The following is a 16,531-nucleotide window of genomic DNA, read 5'->3' as shown; positions in this document are numbered from 1 at the left end:
AGTATCTTATATATAATACCAGTCACAGTGCCCCCATGTATAGTACCAGGAAGTATCTTATATATAATACCAGTCACAGTGTCCCCATGTATAGTACCAGGCAGTATCTTATATATAATACCAGTCACAGTGCCCCCATGTATAGTACCAGGCAGTATCTTATATATAATACTAGTCACAGTGCCCCCATGTATAGTACCAGGCAGTATCTTATATATAATACTAGTCACAGTGCCCCCATGTATAGTACCAGCCAGTATCTTATATATAATACTAGTCACAGTGCCCCCATGTATAGTACCAGGCAGTATCTTATATATAATACTAGTCACAGTGCCCCCATGTATAGTACCAGGCAGTATCTTATATATAATACTAGTCACAGTGCCCCCATGTATAGTACCAGGCAGTATCTTATATATAATACTAGTCACAGTGCCCCCATGTATAGTACCAGGCAGTATCTTATATATAATACTAGTCACAGTGCCCCCATGTATAGTACCAGGCAGTATCTTATATATAATACCAGTCACAGTGCCCCCATGTATAGTACCAGCCAGTATCTTATATATAATACCAGTCACAGTGCCCCCATGTATAGTACCAGGCAGTATCTTATATATAATACTAGTCACAGTGCCCCCATGTATAGTACCAGCCAGTATCTTATATATAATACTAGTCACAGTGCCCCCATGTATAGTACCAGGCAGTATCTTATATATAATACCAGTCACAGTGCCCCCATGTATAGTACCAGCCAGTATCTTATATATAATACCAGTCACAGTGCCCCCATGTATAGTACCAGGCAGTATCTTATATATAATACTAGTCACAGTGTCCCCATGTATAGTACCAGGCAGTATCTTATATATAATACCAGTCACAGTGCCCCCATGTATAGTACCAGCCAGTATCTTATATATAATACTAGTCACAGTGCCCCATGTATAGTACCAGGCAGTATCTTATATATAATACTAGTCACAGTGCCCCCATGTATAGTACCAGGCAGTATCTTATATATAATACTAGTCACAGTGCCCCCATGTATAGTACCAGGCAGTATCTTATATATAATACCAGTCACAGTGACCCCATGTATAGTACCAGCCAGTATCTTATATATAATACCAGTCACAGTGTCCTCATGTATAGTACCAGGCAGTATCTTATATATAATACTAGTCACAGTGCCCCCATGTATAGTACCAGGCAGTATCTTATATATAATACCAGTCACAGTGTCCCCATGTATAGTACCAGGCAGTATCTTATATATAATACCAGTCACAGTGCCCCCATGTATAGTACCAGGCAGTATCTTATATATAATACCAGTCACAGTGCCCCCATGTATAGTACCAGGCAGTATCTTATATATAATACCAGTCACAGTGACCCCATGTATAGTATCAGGCAGTATCTTATATATTATACTAGTCACAGTGCCCCCATGTATAGTACCAGGCAGTATCTTATATATAATACCAGTCACAGTGCCCCCATGTATAGTACCAGGCAGTATCTTATATATAATACCAGTCACAGTGCCCCCATGTATAGTACCAGGCAGTATCTTATATATAATACTAGTCACAGTGCCCCCATGTATAGTACCAGGCAGTATCTTATATATAATACTAGTCACAGTGCCCCCATGTATAATATCAGGCAGTATCTTCTAATGCTGACAATATTGTATTTAATCTGCTCCATAGATATAATATGTTTATTTTATTTTAGATCCAGAAATGAAATATCCACCTACAACTACAACACCAACAACTACCACAACTACAACCACAACTACACCAACTACAACTACAACTACCACAACTACAACACCAAGTACAACTACACCAACTACAACTACAACTACCACAACTACACCAACTACTCCAACCACAACTACACCAACTACAACACCAAGTACAACTACACCAACTACAACACCAACCACAACTACACCAACCACAACTTCGCCAACTACAACACCAACCACAACTACACCAACTACAACACCAACCACAACTACACCAACCACAACTTCGCCAACTACAACACCAACCACAACTACACCAACTACAACACCAACCACAACTACACCAACTACAACACCAGCCACAACTACACCAACTACAACTACACCAGCTACAACTACACCAACTACAACACCAACCACACCAACTACAACACCAACCACAACTATACCAACTACAACTACACCAACTACAACTACACCAACTACAACACCAACCACAACTACACCAACTACAACTACACCAACCACAACTACACCAACTACAACTACACCAACTACAACACCAACCACAACTACACCAACTACAACACCAACCACAACTGCACCAACTACAACCACAACAACACCAACCACAACACCAACCACTACTACCGAAGAAACAACCTCAACTACCCTTGAGAAAACTACTTCTTCCCCTGAAACAACCACAACTACGACAGAAACAACTACTCAAGAGAAAACCACAACTACCCAAGAGACAACTACAACAAAAGCAACAACAACAGCAGAGACAACCACAACTACTCCTGAGACAACCACTACTACTCCAAAACAAACTACAACTACCCAAGAAACAACCACATCTACTCCTGAGACAACCACTTCTACCCCAGAAACAACTACGACTACCACAGAAACAACTACCCAAGAGACAACTACAACTACCCCTGAGACAACCACTACTACCCCAGAAACAACCACAACTACCCCAGAGACAACCACAACTACCCCAGAGACAACCACAACTACCCGTGAGACAACCACAACTACCCCAGAAACAACTACCCCAGAAACAACCACAACTACCCCAGAGACAACCACAACTACCCCTGAGACAACCACTACTACCCCAGAAACAACAACTACCCCAGAAACAACCCCAACTACCCCAGAGACAACCACAACTACCCCAGAAACAACTACAACTACCCCAGAAACAACAACTACCCAAGAGACAACCACAACTACCCCTAAGACAACCACTACTACCCCAGAAACAACCACAACTACCCCAGAAACAACCACAACTACCACAGAAACAACAACTACCCTACAGACAACCACAAATACCCCTGAGACAACCACTACTACCCCAGAAACAACAACTACCCAAGAGACAACTACAACTACCCCTGAGACAACCACTACTACCCCAGAAACAACCACAACTACCCCAGAAACAACAACTACCCCAGAAACAACCACAACTACCCCAGAAACAACAACTACCCTAGAGACAACCACAACTACCCTTGAGACAACCACAACTATCCCAGAAACAACCACAACTACCCCAGAAACAACAACTACCCCAGAAACAACCACAACTACCCAAGAGACAACTACAACTACCCCTGAGACAACCACTACTACCCCAGAAACAACAACTACCCCAGAAACAACAACTACCCAAGAGACAACAACAACTACCCAAAAGACAACAACAACTACCCCAGAAACAACCACAACTACCACAGAAACAACAACTACCCTACAAACAACCACAAATACCCCTGAGACAACCACTACTACCGCAGAAACAACCACAACTACCCCAGAAACAACAACTACCCAAGAGACAACCACAACTACCCCTGAGACAACCACTACTACTCCAGAAACAACAACTACCCAAGAGACAACCACAACTACCCCTGAGACAACCACTACTACTCCAGAAACAACCACAACTACCCCAGAAACAACAACTACCGCAGAAACAACCACAACTACCCCAGAAACAACAACTACCCTAGAGACAACCACAACTACCCTTGAGACAACCACAACTATCCCAGAAACAACCACAACTACCCCAGAAACAACCACAACTACCCCAGAAACAACCACAACTACCCCAGAAACAACAACAACCCAAGAGACAACAACTACCCCTGAGACAACCACTACTACCCCAGAAACAACAACTACCCCAGAAACAACCACAACTACCCCAGAAACAACAACTACCCTAGAGACAACCACAACTACCCCTGAGACAACCACTACTACCCCAGAAACAACTACCCAAGAGACAACTACAACTACCCCTGAGACAACCACTACTACCCCAGAAACAACCACAACTACCCCAGAAACAACAACTACCCCAGAAACAACCACAACTACCCAAGAGACAACTACAACTACCCCTGAGACAACCACTACTACCCCAGAAACAACAACTACCCCAGAAACAACCACAACTACCCAAGAGACAACTACAACTACCCCTGAGACAACCACTACTACCCCAGAAACAACAACTACCCAAGAGACAACTACAACTACCCCTGAGACAACCACTACTACCCCAGAAACAACCACAACTACCCAAGAGACAACTACAACTACCCCTGAGACAACCACTACTACCCCAGAAACAACAACTACCCCAGAAACAACCACAACTACCCAAGAGACAACTACAACTACCCCTGAGACAACCACTACTACCCCAGAAACAACCACAACTACCCTAGAGACAACTACAACTACCCCTGAGACAACCACTACTACCCCAGAAACAACAACTACCCCAGAAACAACCACAACTACCCAAGAGACAACTACAACTACCCCTGAGACAACCACTACTACCCCAGAAACAACAACTACCCAAGAGACAACTACAACTACCCCTGAGACAACCACTACTACCCCAGAAACAACAACTACCCAAGAGACAACTACAACTACCCCTGAGACAACCACTACTACCCCAGAAACAACAACTACCCAAGAGACAACTACAACTACCCCTGAGACAACCACTACTACCCCAGAAACAACCACAACTACCCCAGAAACAACAACTACCCCAGAAACAACAACTACCCAAGAGACCACCACAACTACCCCTGCGACAACCACTACTACCCCAGAAACAACAACTACTCAAGAGACAACCACAACTACCCCTGAGACAACCACTACTACCCCAGAAACAACAACTACCCAAGAGACAACTACAACTACCCCTGAGACAACCACTACTACCCCAGAAACAACCACAACTACCCCAGAAACAACAACTACCCCAGAAACAACAACTACCCAAGAGACCACCACAACTACCCCTGCGACAACCACTACTACCCCAGAAACAACAACTACTCAAGAGACAACCACAACTACCCCTGAGACAACCACTACTACCCCAGAAACAACAACTACCCAAGAGACAACCACTACTACTCCAGAAACAACCACAACTACCCCAGAAACAACAACTACCCAAGAGACAACCACAACTACCCCTGAGACAACCACTACTACCGCAGAAACAACAACTACCAAAGAGACAACCACAACTACCCCTGAGACAACCACTACTACCCCAGAAACCACAACTACCCAAGAGACAACCACAACTACTCTTGAGACAACCACAACTACCCCAGAAACAACAACTACCCAAGAGACAACAACTACCCCTGAGACAACCACTACTACCCCAGAAACAACCACTACTACCCCAGAAACAACCACTACTACCCCAGAAACAACAACTACCCAAGAGACAACCACAACTACCCCAGAAACAACAACTACCCAAGAGACAACAACTACCCTTGAGACAACAACTACCCCTGAGACAACCACTACTACCCCAGAAACAACCACTACCCCAGAAACAACCACAACTATCCCAGAAACAACTACCCCTGAGACAACCACAACTACCCCTGAGACAACCACTACTACCCCAGAAACAACCACAACTACCCCAGAAACAACAACTACCCCTGAGACAACCACTACTACCCCAGAAACAACTACCCCAGAAACAACAAATACCACTGAGACAAAAACTACTACTCCAGAAACAACCACAACTACCCCAGAAACAACAACTACCCCTGAGACAACCACTACTACCCCAGAAACAACTACCCCAGAAACAACCACAACTACCCCAGATACAACAACTACCCTAGAGACAACCACAACTACCCCAGAAACAACCACAACTACCCCAGAAACAACAACTACTCAAGAGACATCCACAACTACCCCTGAGACAACCACTACTACCTCAGAAACAACTACCCCAGAAACAACCACAACTACCCCAGAAACAACAACTACCCTAGAGACAACCACAACTACCCCTGACACAACTACCCCAGAAACAACAACTACCCAAGAGACAACCACAACTACCCCTGAGACAACCACTACTACCCAAGAGACAACCACAACTACCCCAGAAACAACCACTACTACCCCAGAAACAACCACAACTACCCTAGAAACAACAACTACCCCTGAGACAACCACTACTACCCCAGAAACAACTACCCCAGAAACAACAACTACCACTGAGACAACCACTACTACTCCAGAAACAACCACAACTACCCCAGAAACAACAACTACCCCTGAGACAACCACTACTACCCCAGAAACAACTACCCCAGAAACAACCACAACTACCCCAGAAACAACAACTACCCAAGAGACAACAACTACCCCTGAGACAACCACTACTACCCCAGAAACAACAACTACCCCTGAGACAACCACTACTACCCCAGAAACAACCACAACTACCCCAGAAACAACCACAACTACCTCAGAAACAACAACTACTGAAGAGACAACCACAACTACCCCTGAGACAACCACAACTACCCCTGAGACAACCACTACCCAAGAGACAACCACAACTTCCCCTGAGACAACCACTACTACCCCAGAAACAACCACAACTACCCCAGAAACAACAACTACCCCTGAGACAACCACTACTACCCCAGAAACAACAACTACCCAAGAGACAACAACTACCCCTGAGACAACCACTACTACCCCAGAAACAACCACAACTACCCCAGAAACCACAACTACCCCTGAGACAACCACTACTACCCCAGAAACAACAACTACACTAGAGACAACCACAACTACCCCTGAGACAACCACTACTACTCCAGAAACAACAACTACCCAAGAGACAACCACAACTACCCCTGAGACAACCACTACTACCCCAGAAACAACCACAACTACCCTAGAGACAACCACAACTACCCCTGAGACAACCTCTACTACCCCAGAAACAACCTCTACTACCCCAGAAACAACCACAACTACCCCAGAAACAACAACTACCCAAGAGACAACAACTACCCCTGAGACAACCACTACTACCCCAGAAACAACCACAACTACCCCAGAAACAACAACTACCCCTGAGACAACCACTACTACCCCAGAAACAACAACTACACTAGAGACAACCACAACTACCCCTGAGACAACCACTACTACTCCAGAAACAACAACTACCCAAGAGACAACCACAACTACCCCTGAGACAACCACTACTACCCCAGAAACAACCACAACTACCCCAGAAACAACCACAACTACCCTAGAGACAACCACAACTACCCCTGAGACAACCACAACTACCCAAGAGACAACCACAACTACCCCAGAGACAACAACTACCCAAGAGACAACCACAACTACCCCTGAAACAACCACAACTACCCCAGAAACAACAACTACCCCTGAGACAACCACTACTACCCCAGAAACAACAACTACCCCAGAAACAACAACTACCCCAGAAACAACAACTACCCAAGAGACAACTACAACTACCCCTGAGACAACCACAACTACCCCTGAAACAACCACAACTACCCCAGAAACAACAACTACCCCTGAGACAACCACTACTACCCCAGAAACAACAACTACCCCAGAAACAACAACTACCCAAGAGACAACCACAACTACCCCAGAGACAACAACTACCCAAGAGACAACCACAACTACCCCTGAAACAACCACTACTACCTCAGAAACAACAACTACCCCAGAGACAACAACAGTGACAACTAACACAATAATTACCACCCCATCCCCACAAGAGCAACTCAAAAAAATCATTAATATCCTAGTAGATATTGTCCCGGAAGACTTGGGTAAGGAGCTGTTAGACTTGGCCAATAATCTCCTTAACAAGTCCTCGGAAGCCATTAGTTCAGCACTCACAGAGCTGAAGAAGCAGGTGGCGGACGCGGTGCGCTCTCTATTGTCATCCCTGGCCTAGTGATTGCTGCAGTGTCCGATTCTCCTCGCTCTGCCTGTAATATGTATTTATATAAGGGATGTGTATAATGGCGATATTATAATAGATCTATATCTAAAGCTCATCCTGACACCGCCGACAACTATCAGCGCACTCCTGACATCTGACAACCCACAAGGCCTCGGCTCCTGTAAATATCTTATTATTTTCTGTATTTTCCTACAATGTTAAGATTAATTATTATAAAATGATGTAAAGGTAAAAAATCAAGTAAAGGTTTCTATTTATCAATAAATTGTGTATTGATTCCCGGCCTCCCTGTGTATCCTCTCAATATGGCTGACAGCCGAGACTTTACTGCGGGGTAATGGGCTCAATAGGGGAGTGACAGGAAGCGGTAAATGAGTGGCAGGAGGTGGAGGGGAGTGACAGGAAGTGGTAAATGAGTGACATGGGGTGGAGGGGAGTAACAGGAAGTGGTAAATGAGTGGCAGGGGGTGGTGGGGAGTAACAGGAAGTGGTAAATGAGTGACATGGGGTGGAGGGGAGTAACAGGAAGTGGTAAATGAGTGGCAGGAGGTGGAGGGGAGTGACAGGAAGTGGTAAATGAGTGGCTGGGGGTGGAGGGGAGTAACAGGAAGTGGTAAATGAGTGGCAGGAGGTGGAGGGGAGTGACAGGAAGCGGTAAATGAGTGGCTGGGGGTGGAGGGGAGTGACAGGAAGTGGTAAATGAGTGGCAGGAGGTGGAGGGGAGTAACAGGAAGTGGTAAATGAGTGGCAGGAGGTGGAGGGGAGTGACAGGAAGTGGTAAATGAGTGGCAGGAGGTGGAGGGGAGTGACAGGAAGTGGTAAATGAGTGGCAGGAGGTGGAGGGGAGTGACAGGAAGTGGTAAATGAGTGGCTGGGGGTGGAGGGGAGTGACAGGAAGTGGTAAATGAGTGGCAGGAGGTGGAGGGGAGTGACAGGAAGTGGTAAATGAGTGACATGGGGTGGAGGGGAGTAACAGGAAGTGGTAAATGAGTGACATGGGGTGGAGGGGAGTGACAGGAAGTGGTAAATGAGTGACATGGGGTGGAGGGGAGTGACAGGAAGTGGTAAATGAGTGACATGGGGTGGAGGGGAGTAACAGGAAGTGGTAAATGAGTGGCAGGAGGTGGAGGGGAGTGACAGGAAGTGGTAAATGAGTGACATGGGGTGGAGGGGAGTGACAGGAAGTGGTAAATGAGTGGCAGGGGGTGGAGGGGAGTAACAGGAAGTGGTAAATGAGTGACATGGGGTGGAGGGGAGTAACAGGAAGTGGTAAATGAGTGGCAGGGGGTGGAGGGGAGTGACAGGAAGTGGTAAATGAGTGGCAGGAGGTGGAGGGGGTGACAGGAAGTGGTAAATGAGTGACAGGGGGTGGAGGGGAGTGACAGGAAGCGGTAAATGAGTGGCTGGGGGTGGAGGGGAATGACAGGAAGTGGTAAATGAGTGACATGGGGTGGAGGGGAGTAACAGGAAGTGGTAAATGAGTGGCTGGGGGTGGAGGGGAGTGACAGGAAGTGGTAAATGAGTGGCTGGGGGTGGAGGGGAATGACAGGAAGTGGTAAATGAGTGGCTGGGGGTGGAGGGGAGTGACAGGAAGTGGTAAATGAGTGGCTGGGGGTGGAGGGGAGTGACAGGAAGTGGTAAATGAGTGGCTGGGGGTGGAGGGGAGTGACAGGAAGTGGTAAATGAGTGGCTGGGGGTGGAGGGGAGTGACAGGAAGTGGTAAATGAGTGGCTGGGGGTGGAGGGGAGTGACAGGAAGTGGTAAATGAGTGGCAGGGGGTGGAGGGGAGTGACAGGAAGTGGTAAATGAGTGGCAGGGGGTGGAGGGGAGTAACAGGAAGTGGTAAATGAGTGGCTGGGGGTGGTGGGGAGTAACAGGAAGTGGTAAATTAGTGGCAGGAGGTGGTGGGGAGTAACAGGAAGTGGTAAATTAGTGGCAGATGTGAAGGGGAGTGACAAGAAGTGGTAAATGAGTGGCTGGGGGTGGAGGGGAGTGACAGGAAGTGGTAAATGAGTGGCTGGGGGTGGAGGGGAGTGACAGGAAGTGGTAAATGAGTGGCTGGGGGTGGAGGGGAGTGACAGGAAGTGGTAAATGAGTGGCTGGGGGTGGAGGGGAGTGACAGGAAGTGGTAAATGAGTGGCAGGGGGTGGAGGGGAGTGACAGGAAGTGGTAAATGAGTGGCAGGAGGTGGAGGGGAGTGACAGGAAGTGGTAAATGAGTGGCAGGAGGTGGAGGGGAGTGACAGGAAGTGGTAAATGAGTGGCTGGGGGTGGAGGGGAGTGACAGGAAGTGGTAAATGAGTGGCAGGAGGTGGAGGGGAGTGACAGGAAGTGGTAAATGAGTGGCAGGAGGTGGAGGGGAGTGACAGGAAGTGGTAAATGAGTGACATGGGGTGGAGGGGAGTAACAGGAAGTGGTAAATGAGTGGCTGGGGGTGGAGGGGAGTGACAGGAAGTGGTAAATGAGTGGCAGGAGGTGGAGGGGGTGACAGGAAGTGGTAAATGAGTGACAGGGGGTGGAGGGGAGTGACAGGAAGCGGTAAATGAGTGGCTGGGGGTGGAGGGGAGTGACAGGAAGTGGTAAATGAGTGGCTGGGGGTGGAGGGGAGTGACAGGAAGTGGTAAATGAGTGACAGGGGGTGGAGGGGAGTGACAGGAAGTGGTAAATGAGTGGCTGGGGGTGGAGGGGAGTGACAGGAAGTGGTAAATGAGTGGCAGGAGGTGGAGGGGAGTGACAGGAAGTGGTAAATGAGTGGCAGGAGGTGGAGGGGAGTGACAGGAAGTGGTAAATGAGTGACATGGGGTGGAGGGGAGTGACAGGAAGTGGTAAATGAGTGGCAGGAGGTGGAGGGGAGTGACAGGAAGTGGTAAATGAGTGACATGGGGTGGAGGGGAGTGACAGGAAGTGGTAAATGAGTGACATGGGGTGGAGGGGAGTGACAGGAAGTGGTAAATGAGTGACATGGGGTGGAGGGGAGTAACAGGAAGTGGTAAATGAGTGGCTGGGGGTGGAGGGGAGTGACAGGAAGTGGTAAATGAGTGGCAGGAGGTGGAGGGGGTGACAGGAAGTGGTAAATGAGTGACAGGGGGTGGAGGGGAGTGACAGGAAGCGGTAAATGAGTGGCTGGGGGTGGAGGGGAATGACAGGAAGTGGTAAATGAGTGACATGGGGTGGAGGGGAGTAACAGGAAGTGGTAAATGAGTGGCTGGGGGTGGAGGGGAGTGACAGGAAGTGGTAAATGAGTGGCTGGGGGTGGAGGGGAGTGACAGGAAGTGGTAAATGAGTGGCAGGGGGTGGAGGGAGTGACAGGAAGTGGTAAATGAGTGGCATGGGGTGGAGGGGAGTAACAGGAAGTGGTAAATGAGTGGCTGGGGGTGGAGGGGAGTGACAGGAAGTGGTAAATGAGTGGCAGGGGGTGGAGGGAGTGACAGGAAGTGGTAAATGAGTGGCTGGGGGTGGAGGGGAGTGACAGGAAGTGGTAAATGAGTGGCTGGGGGTGGAGGGGAGTGACAGGAAGTGGTAAATGAGTGGCTGGGGGTGGAGGGGAGTGACAGGAAGTGGTAAATGAGTGGCTGGGGGTGGAGGGGAGTGACAGGAAGTGGTAAATGAGTGGCTGGGGTGGAGGGGAGTGACAGGAAGTGGTAAATGAGTGGCTGGGGGTGGAGGGGAGTGACAGGAAGTGGTAAATGAGTGGCAGGGGGTGGAGGGGAGTGACAGGAAGTGGTAAATGAGTGGCAGGGGGTGGAGGGGAGTAACAGGAAGTGGTAAATGAGTGGCTGGGGGTGGTGGGGAGTAACAGGAAGTGGTAAATTAGTGGCAGGAGGTGGTGGGGAGTAACAGGAAGTGGTAAATTAGTGGCAGATGTGAAGGGGAGTGACAAGAAGTGGTAAATGAGTGGCTGGGGGTGGAGGGGAGTGACAGGAAGTGGTAAATGAGTGGCTGGGGGTGGAGGGGAGTGACAGGAAGTGGTAAATGAGTGGCTGGGGGGTGGAGGGGAGTGACAGGAAGTGGTAAATGAGTGGCTGGGGGTGGAGGGGAGTAACAGGAAGTGGTAAATGAGTGGCAGGAGGTGGAGGGGAGTGACAGGAAGTGGTAAATGAGTGACATGGGGTGGAGGGGAGTAACAGGAAGTGGTAAATGAGTTGCAGGAGGTGGAGGGGAGTGACAGGAAGTGGTAAATGAGTGACATGGGGTGGAGGGGAGTAACAGGAAGTGGTAAATGAGTGGCTGGGGGTGGAGGGGAGTGACAGGAAGTGGTAAATGAGTGGCTGGGGGTGGAGGGGAATGACAGGAAGTGGTAAATGAGTGGCTGGGGGTGGAGGGGAGTGACAGGAAGTGGTAAATGAGTGGCTGGGGGTGGAGGGGAGTGACAGGAAGTGGTAAATGAGTGGCAGGGGGTGGAGGGGAGTGACAGGAAGTGGTAAATGAGTGGCAGGGGGTGGAGGGGAGTAACAGGAAGTGGTAAATGAGTGGCTGGGGGTGGTGGGGAGTAACAGGAAGTGGTAAATTAGTGGCATGAGGTGGTGGGGAGTAACAGGAAGTGGTAAATTAGTGGCAGATGTGAAGGGGAGTGACAAGAAGTGGTAAATGAGTGGCTGGGGGTGGAGGGGAGTGACAGGAAGTGGTAAATGAGTGGCTGGGGGTGGAGGGGAGTGACAGGAAGTGGTAAATGAGTGGCTGGGGGTGGAGGGGAGTGACAGGAAGTGGTAAATGAGTGGCTGGGGGTGGAGGGGAGTGACAGGAAGTGGTAAATGAGTGGCTGGGGGTGGAGGGGAGTGACAGGAAGTGGTAAATGAGTGGCTGGGGGTGGAGGGGAGTAACAGGAAGTGGTAAATGAGTGGCTGGGGGTGGAGGGGAGTGACAGGAAGTGGTAAATGAGTGGCTGGGGGTGGAGGGGTGCACCTTCAATGGGGCGGCTGCCTCAGCTATTATTACTCATAGACAATTTGTTAGGGAATAGCAGACGATAATTCCCCAGAAGCTGCTGGTGAACCCTGGAGGAAGGGGCACAAGGGACAGTGAGCCCTAAGCTGAAGCCCCCCCCCCCCCACACACACACTTTCCCTTCCTATTGCCAGACCCTATTCTAGGTAATAGGCGACAACCACGAAGACAATCCCTCCCTGAATACGTGAAACACAAAACGCAGACAAGACAAACAACAACAAAGGGAGGTCAGGTAGCCAGGGGTCAGTAACAGGAGAGCGATGCAGTGCCAAATCGGAGTCCAAAGAATAGTCAGTAGGGAAGCCAGAGGTCAAGGATTAGAGTACAAGTAAATAAACAGCAAGAGAAGCCAGAAAGCACGAGGCAATAACCGGCACCAGTGTGACTGTGAGCCAAGACTAAATAGGGAGGAAGAACCCGCCCGGAACCTGATAGGAAGGAAAGCTGTCAATCACAGGCAAGACAAAATCAAACACTGAATGGACAGAGGCAACATTGGCAGAAGACGGGTGTGGTGCAAATGCAATCACAGAACTAGAGCCGTGTTCACACAGCGCAACTAAAAACTTTAAGCAGTTTATCAAACTGCACACGCCTCCTGCACCGCAGAACGCGAGCAGAGGGTGGTGCAGAGGCCCGAACAGGCAGAGATGTTACACAATTAGGGGGCGGCATTTTGGTATACGATTTAATGAACCTAAATATTTTTTCTCCCAAGATGGCGCTGCATGAGTGGCAGCCTCGACACAGAGCTCCGAGCTGACAGTGACCTTTATCTTTCCTTTTCACTCTTTTTGTCTGTATCTTAAAGAATCCTCTACTCAGAGGGGTTGTCCCATCTCAAGGATCCTATCTATACTGCTGGCTTATGTGGAGTTAAGGCTTTTCCTAAATACATTGCTTCAGCAATACTGCTTTGTTTGGATTCTTCACTACATTGTTTACACTGCGTTTCCTTAACAACGGACCTGGGATTGGTCTTATCTCACAATTGATGTAGGAGGGGAGGGGGCTGAGTGCTCGGAGCAGCTTGTATTTCTGAGCTGTTTATCTCCCAGTTATCAGGTCTGCTAATTGAATTTAGCTAATAAGGGCTGAAACAGGGAGTCCATTAAACACAGACCTAAAAGTGAGTATATTGCAAGCTGACTCAGTCCTGTACCATGTATGTTTGGGGTTCTCATCACCTAACAAATCCAGCTCTGCTACAGTGTTGGCCAAAAGTATTGGCCCCCTGCAATTCTGTCAGATAATCCTTGTGTTCTTCCAGATAATGATTACAAGCACAAACTCTTTGGTAATATCTTCATTTATTTTGTCTTCAATGGAAAACCACAAAAAGAATTGTCAAAAAGCCAAATTGGATATAATTAGAGATGAGCGAACGCCGTTCCATCGCATATCATGGCGTTTCATGTATTCGTTCACAATTGAATTCAAGGCTGCATAGGCATTTTTTGCACCAATAACTGCAGGGGAGGTGGGACTGGAACTACGACAACAGAGGCAGTGAAAAAAATTGAAAAAAACCATTGGCTGCCGAAATCATGTGACGTCCCATTCATAAGAACGGCCGCCGCCCTATTTGCCATTTTTGCGGTCAGACATAGGGAGAGAAACATCTGCTGAGGGCGAGATAGCGATTAGCTTCAGATAGGCAAGAACTAAAGAAGAAAACCAGCCGCTCTTCTCAGAGCTATACACTGCAGAGAGAGGAGTCCAGCTTTCCCCGGACGGTGGAGAACAGGGACACACAACAGATACAAGTTCATATATAGCGGAGAAACAGCGCTCATTGTTGGCTGTCCGCACACAGAATAGCCGGAATACACAGCAGGGACTACATCATATAGAGCTGGAAAAGACTGGAATTTTGAGGGGGGGCCTGAAACATAGCAGCAATCCGCAGCAGTTACAAGTTCATATAGAGCTTCTCTTTGTGGTGTATAGAACATCAAAAATGCGCAAAGCTAGCGCAAGGGGACGAGGACGGGGGTGTGGAAATGCAGATGTTCAGCAAGGTTGTGCTCAACCAACAGCGTCTACTGCGCCTACAGCTCTGCGGCAGCAAGCATTGCGCTTCCCCACAGTCTCCGGCTTGATGACCACATTGAGTAGGCTGCAGGGTACAAACCTAACTAGGCCCGAGCACCAGGAACAGGTGTTACAATGGCTGGCGGACAATGCTTCCAGCACATTCTCCACCAGCCAGTCCGCCTCAACTCCTCCTCCTACCCAACAGGCCGCTCCTCCTTCCTCACAACATGCCCAATCTTCCCAGCAACCTAATCCCACCTTTCCCGCCTCCCAGGAGCTGTTTTCGGCTCCATTCACTGTCCCTCTCTCTGTCCCACCACGTCCTGAATCACCAGAGGTAACAGATGACTTCCCTGATGCACAAGCACTGGAGCATCCGTTATCTCCTGTTATTTCTGCTGACCAGCAATCGGCCCTCAGTGACTCAGGGCGACTAAAGTCTGATGCGACATAAAGCCGAGACCTGGGACATGAGATTTAGGATAGATGGCGGGCTGACTATCTGTATGCAATGCACATCATATCAAACTTTATAAAATGCTGAGTTTTCAAAATTTCCACCAAATTTCCTATTTTTTTCATAAATAAACACAAAACATATAAACCAAAATTTACCACTGACATGAAGTACAATGTGTTACGAGAAAACAATCTCACAATCACTTTGGTAAGTTAAAGCGTTCCAGAGTTATTAGCACATAAAGTGACACATGGCAGCTATGAAAGATCAAAAAGTGCCATCGGCGGGAAGGGGTTAATATTTAGGACAGGAACCTATTACTTGTCGCCACGCTGCCCTCTAGTGGGAACTCCCCGGTATTGTTACTTGTCTACTTGTGTTATATGTATTGATATATTCATAGATATTCGTATACATTGTTTACATGATGAGTGTATAGCCGACCTCGTGTTCATTCTCTCCATAGCTGTACATGTAATGAGGAAGGTTGTAAATACATGAGCACAGTATCACTGCAAGGAGCACAATATGACGCTGATGTACAGTGCTGGCCAAAAGTATTAACCCCCCTGCAGTCCTGTCAGATAATCCTCGGTGTCCCCAGATAATGATTACACAGCACAGACTTTTATATAGTATATAAGTGACACAGGGTATATACAGTATAAGTATCGCCCCCTGCAGTCCTGTCAGATAATCCTCGCTGTCCCCCAGATAATGATTACACAGCACAGACTCTTATATAGTATATAAGTGACACAGGGTATATACAGTATAAGTATCGCCCCCTGCAGTCCTGTCAGATAATCCTCGCTGTCCTCAGATAATGATTACACAGCACAAACTCTTATATAGTATATAAGTGACACAGGGTATATACAGTATAAGTATCGCCCCCTGCAGTCCTGTCAGATAATCCTCGCTGTCCCCCAGATAATGATTACACAGCACAGACTCTT

At 48.1% G+C, this 16,531-nt stretch overlaps 1 protein-coding gene across 1 annotated transcript; it reads left to right on the top strand.

Annotated features, from left to right (window-relative positions):
* Positions 1-1,760: 1,760 nt before the first annotated feature.
* On the top strand, positions 1,761-8,120 carry LOC142186326 (uncharacterized). The gene is made up of 3 exons (XM_075261154.1): positions 1,761-2,543; positions 4,350-5,132; positions 5,631-8,120. The coding sequence occupies exons 1-3, from the start codon at positions 1,761-1,763 to the stop codon at positions 8,118-8,120; spliced, it is 4,056 nt and encodes a 1,351-aa protein (XP_075117255.1).
* The last annotated feature ends 8,411 nt before the right edge of the window (positions 8,121-16,531 follow it).

Source organism: Leptodactylus fuscus (genome assembly GCF_031893055.1).
Source record: "Leptodactylus fuscus isolate aLepFus1 chromosome 2 unlocalized genomic scaffold, aLepFus1.hap2 SUPER_2_unloc_1, whole genome shotgun sequence".
NCBI lineage: Eukaryota > Metazoa > Chordata > Amphibia > Anura > Leptodactylidae > Leptodactylus > Leptodactylus fuscus.
This window is presented reverse-complemented; position numbering and strand designations above follow the sequence as displayed.

What these genes read in the sequence shown, in the direction of transcription:
- LOC142186326 (XM_075261154.1), top strand. Translation starts at nt 1,761, where the DNA reads ATGAAATATCCACCTACAACTACAACACCAACAACTACCACAACTACA. An exon ending in AAGAGACAACTACAACAAAA is followed by an intron (nt 2,544 to 4,349) that starts GCAACAACAACA and finishes ACTACCCCTGAG; the next exon opens with ACAACCACTACTACCCCAGA. An exon ending in AGACCACCACAACTACCCCT is followed by an intron (nt 5,133 to 5,630) that starts GCGACAACCACT and finishes ACTACCCTTGAG; the next exon opens with ACAACAACTACCCCTGAGAC.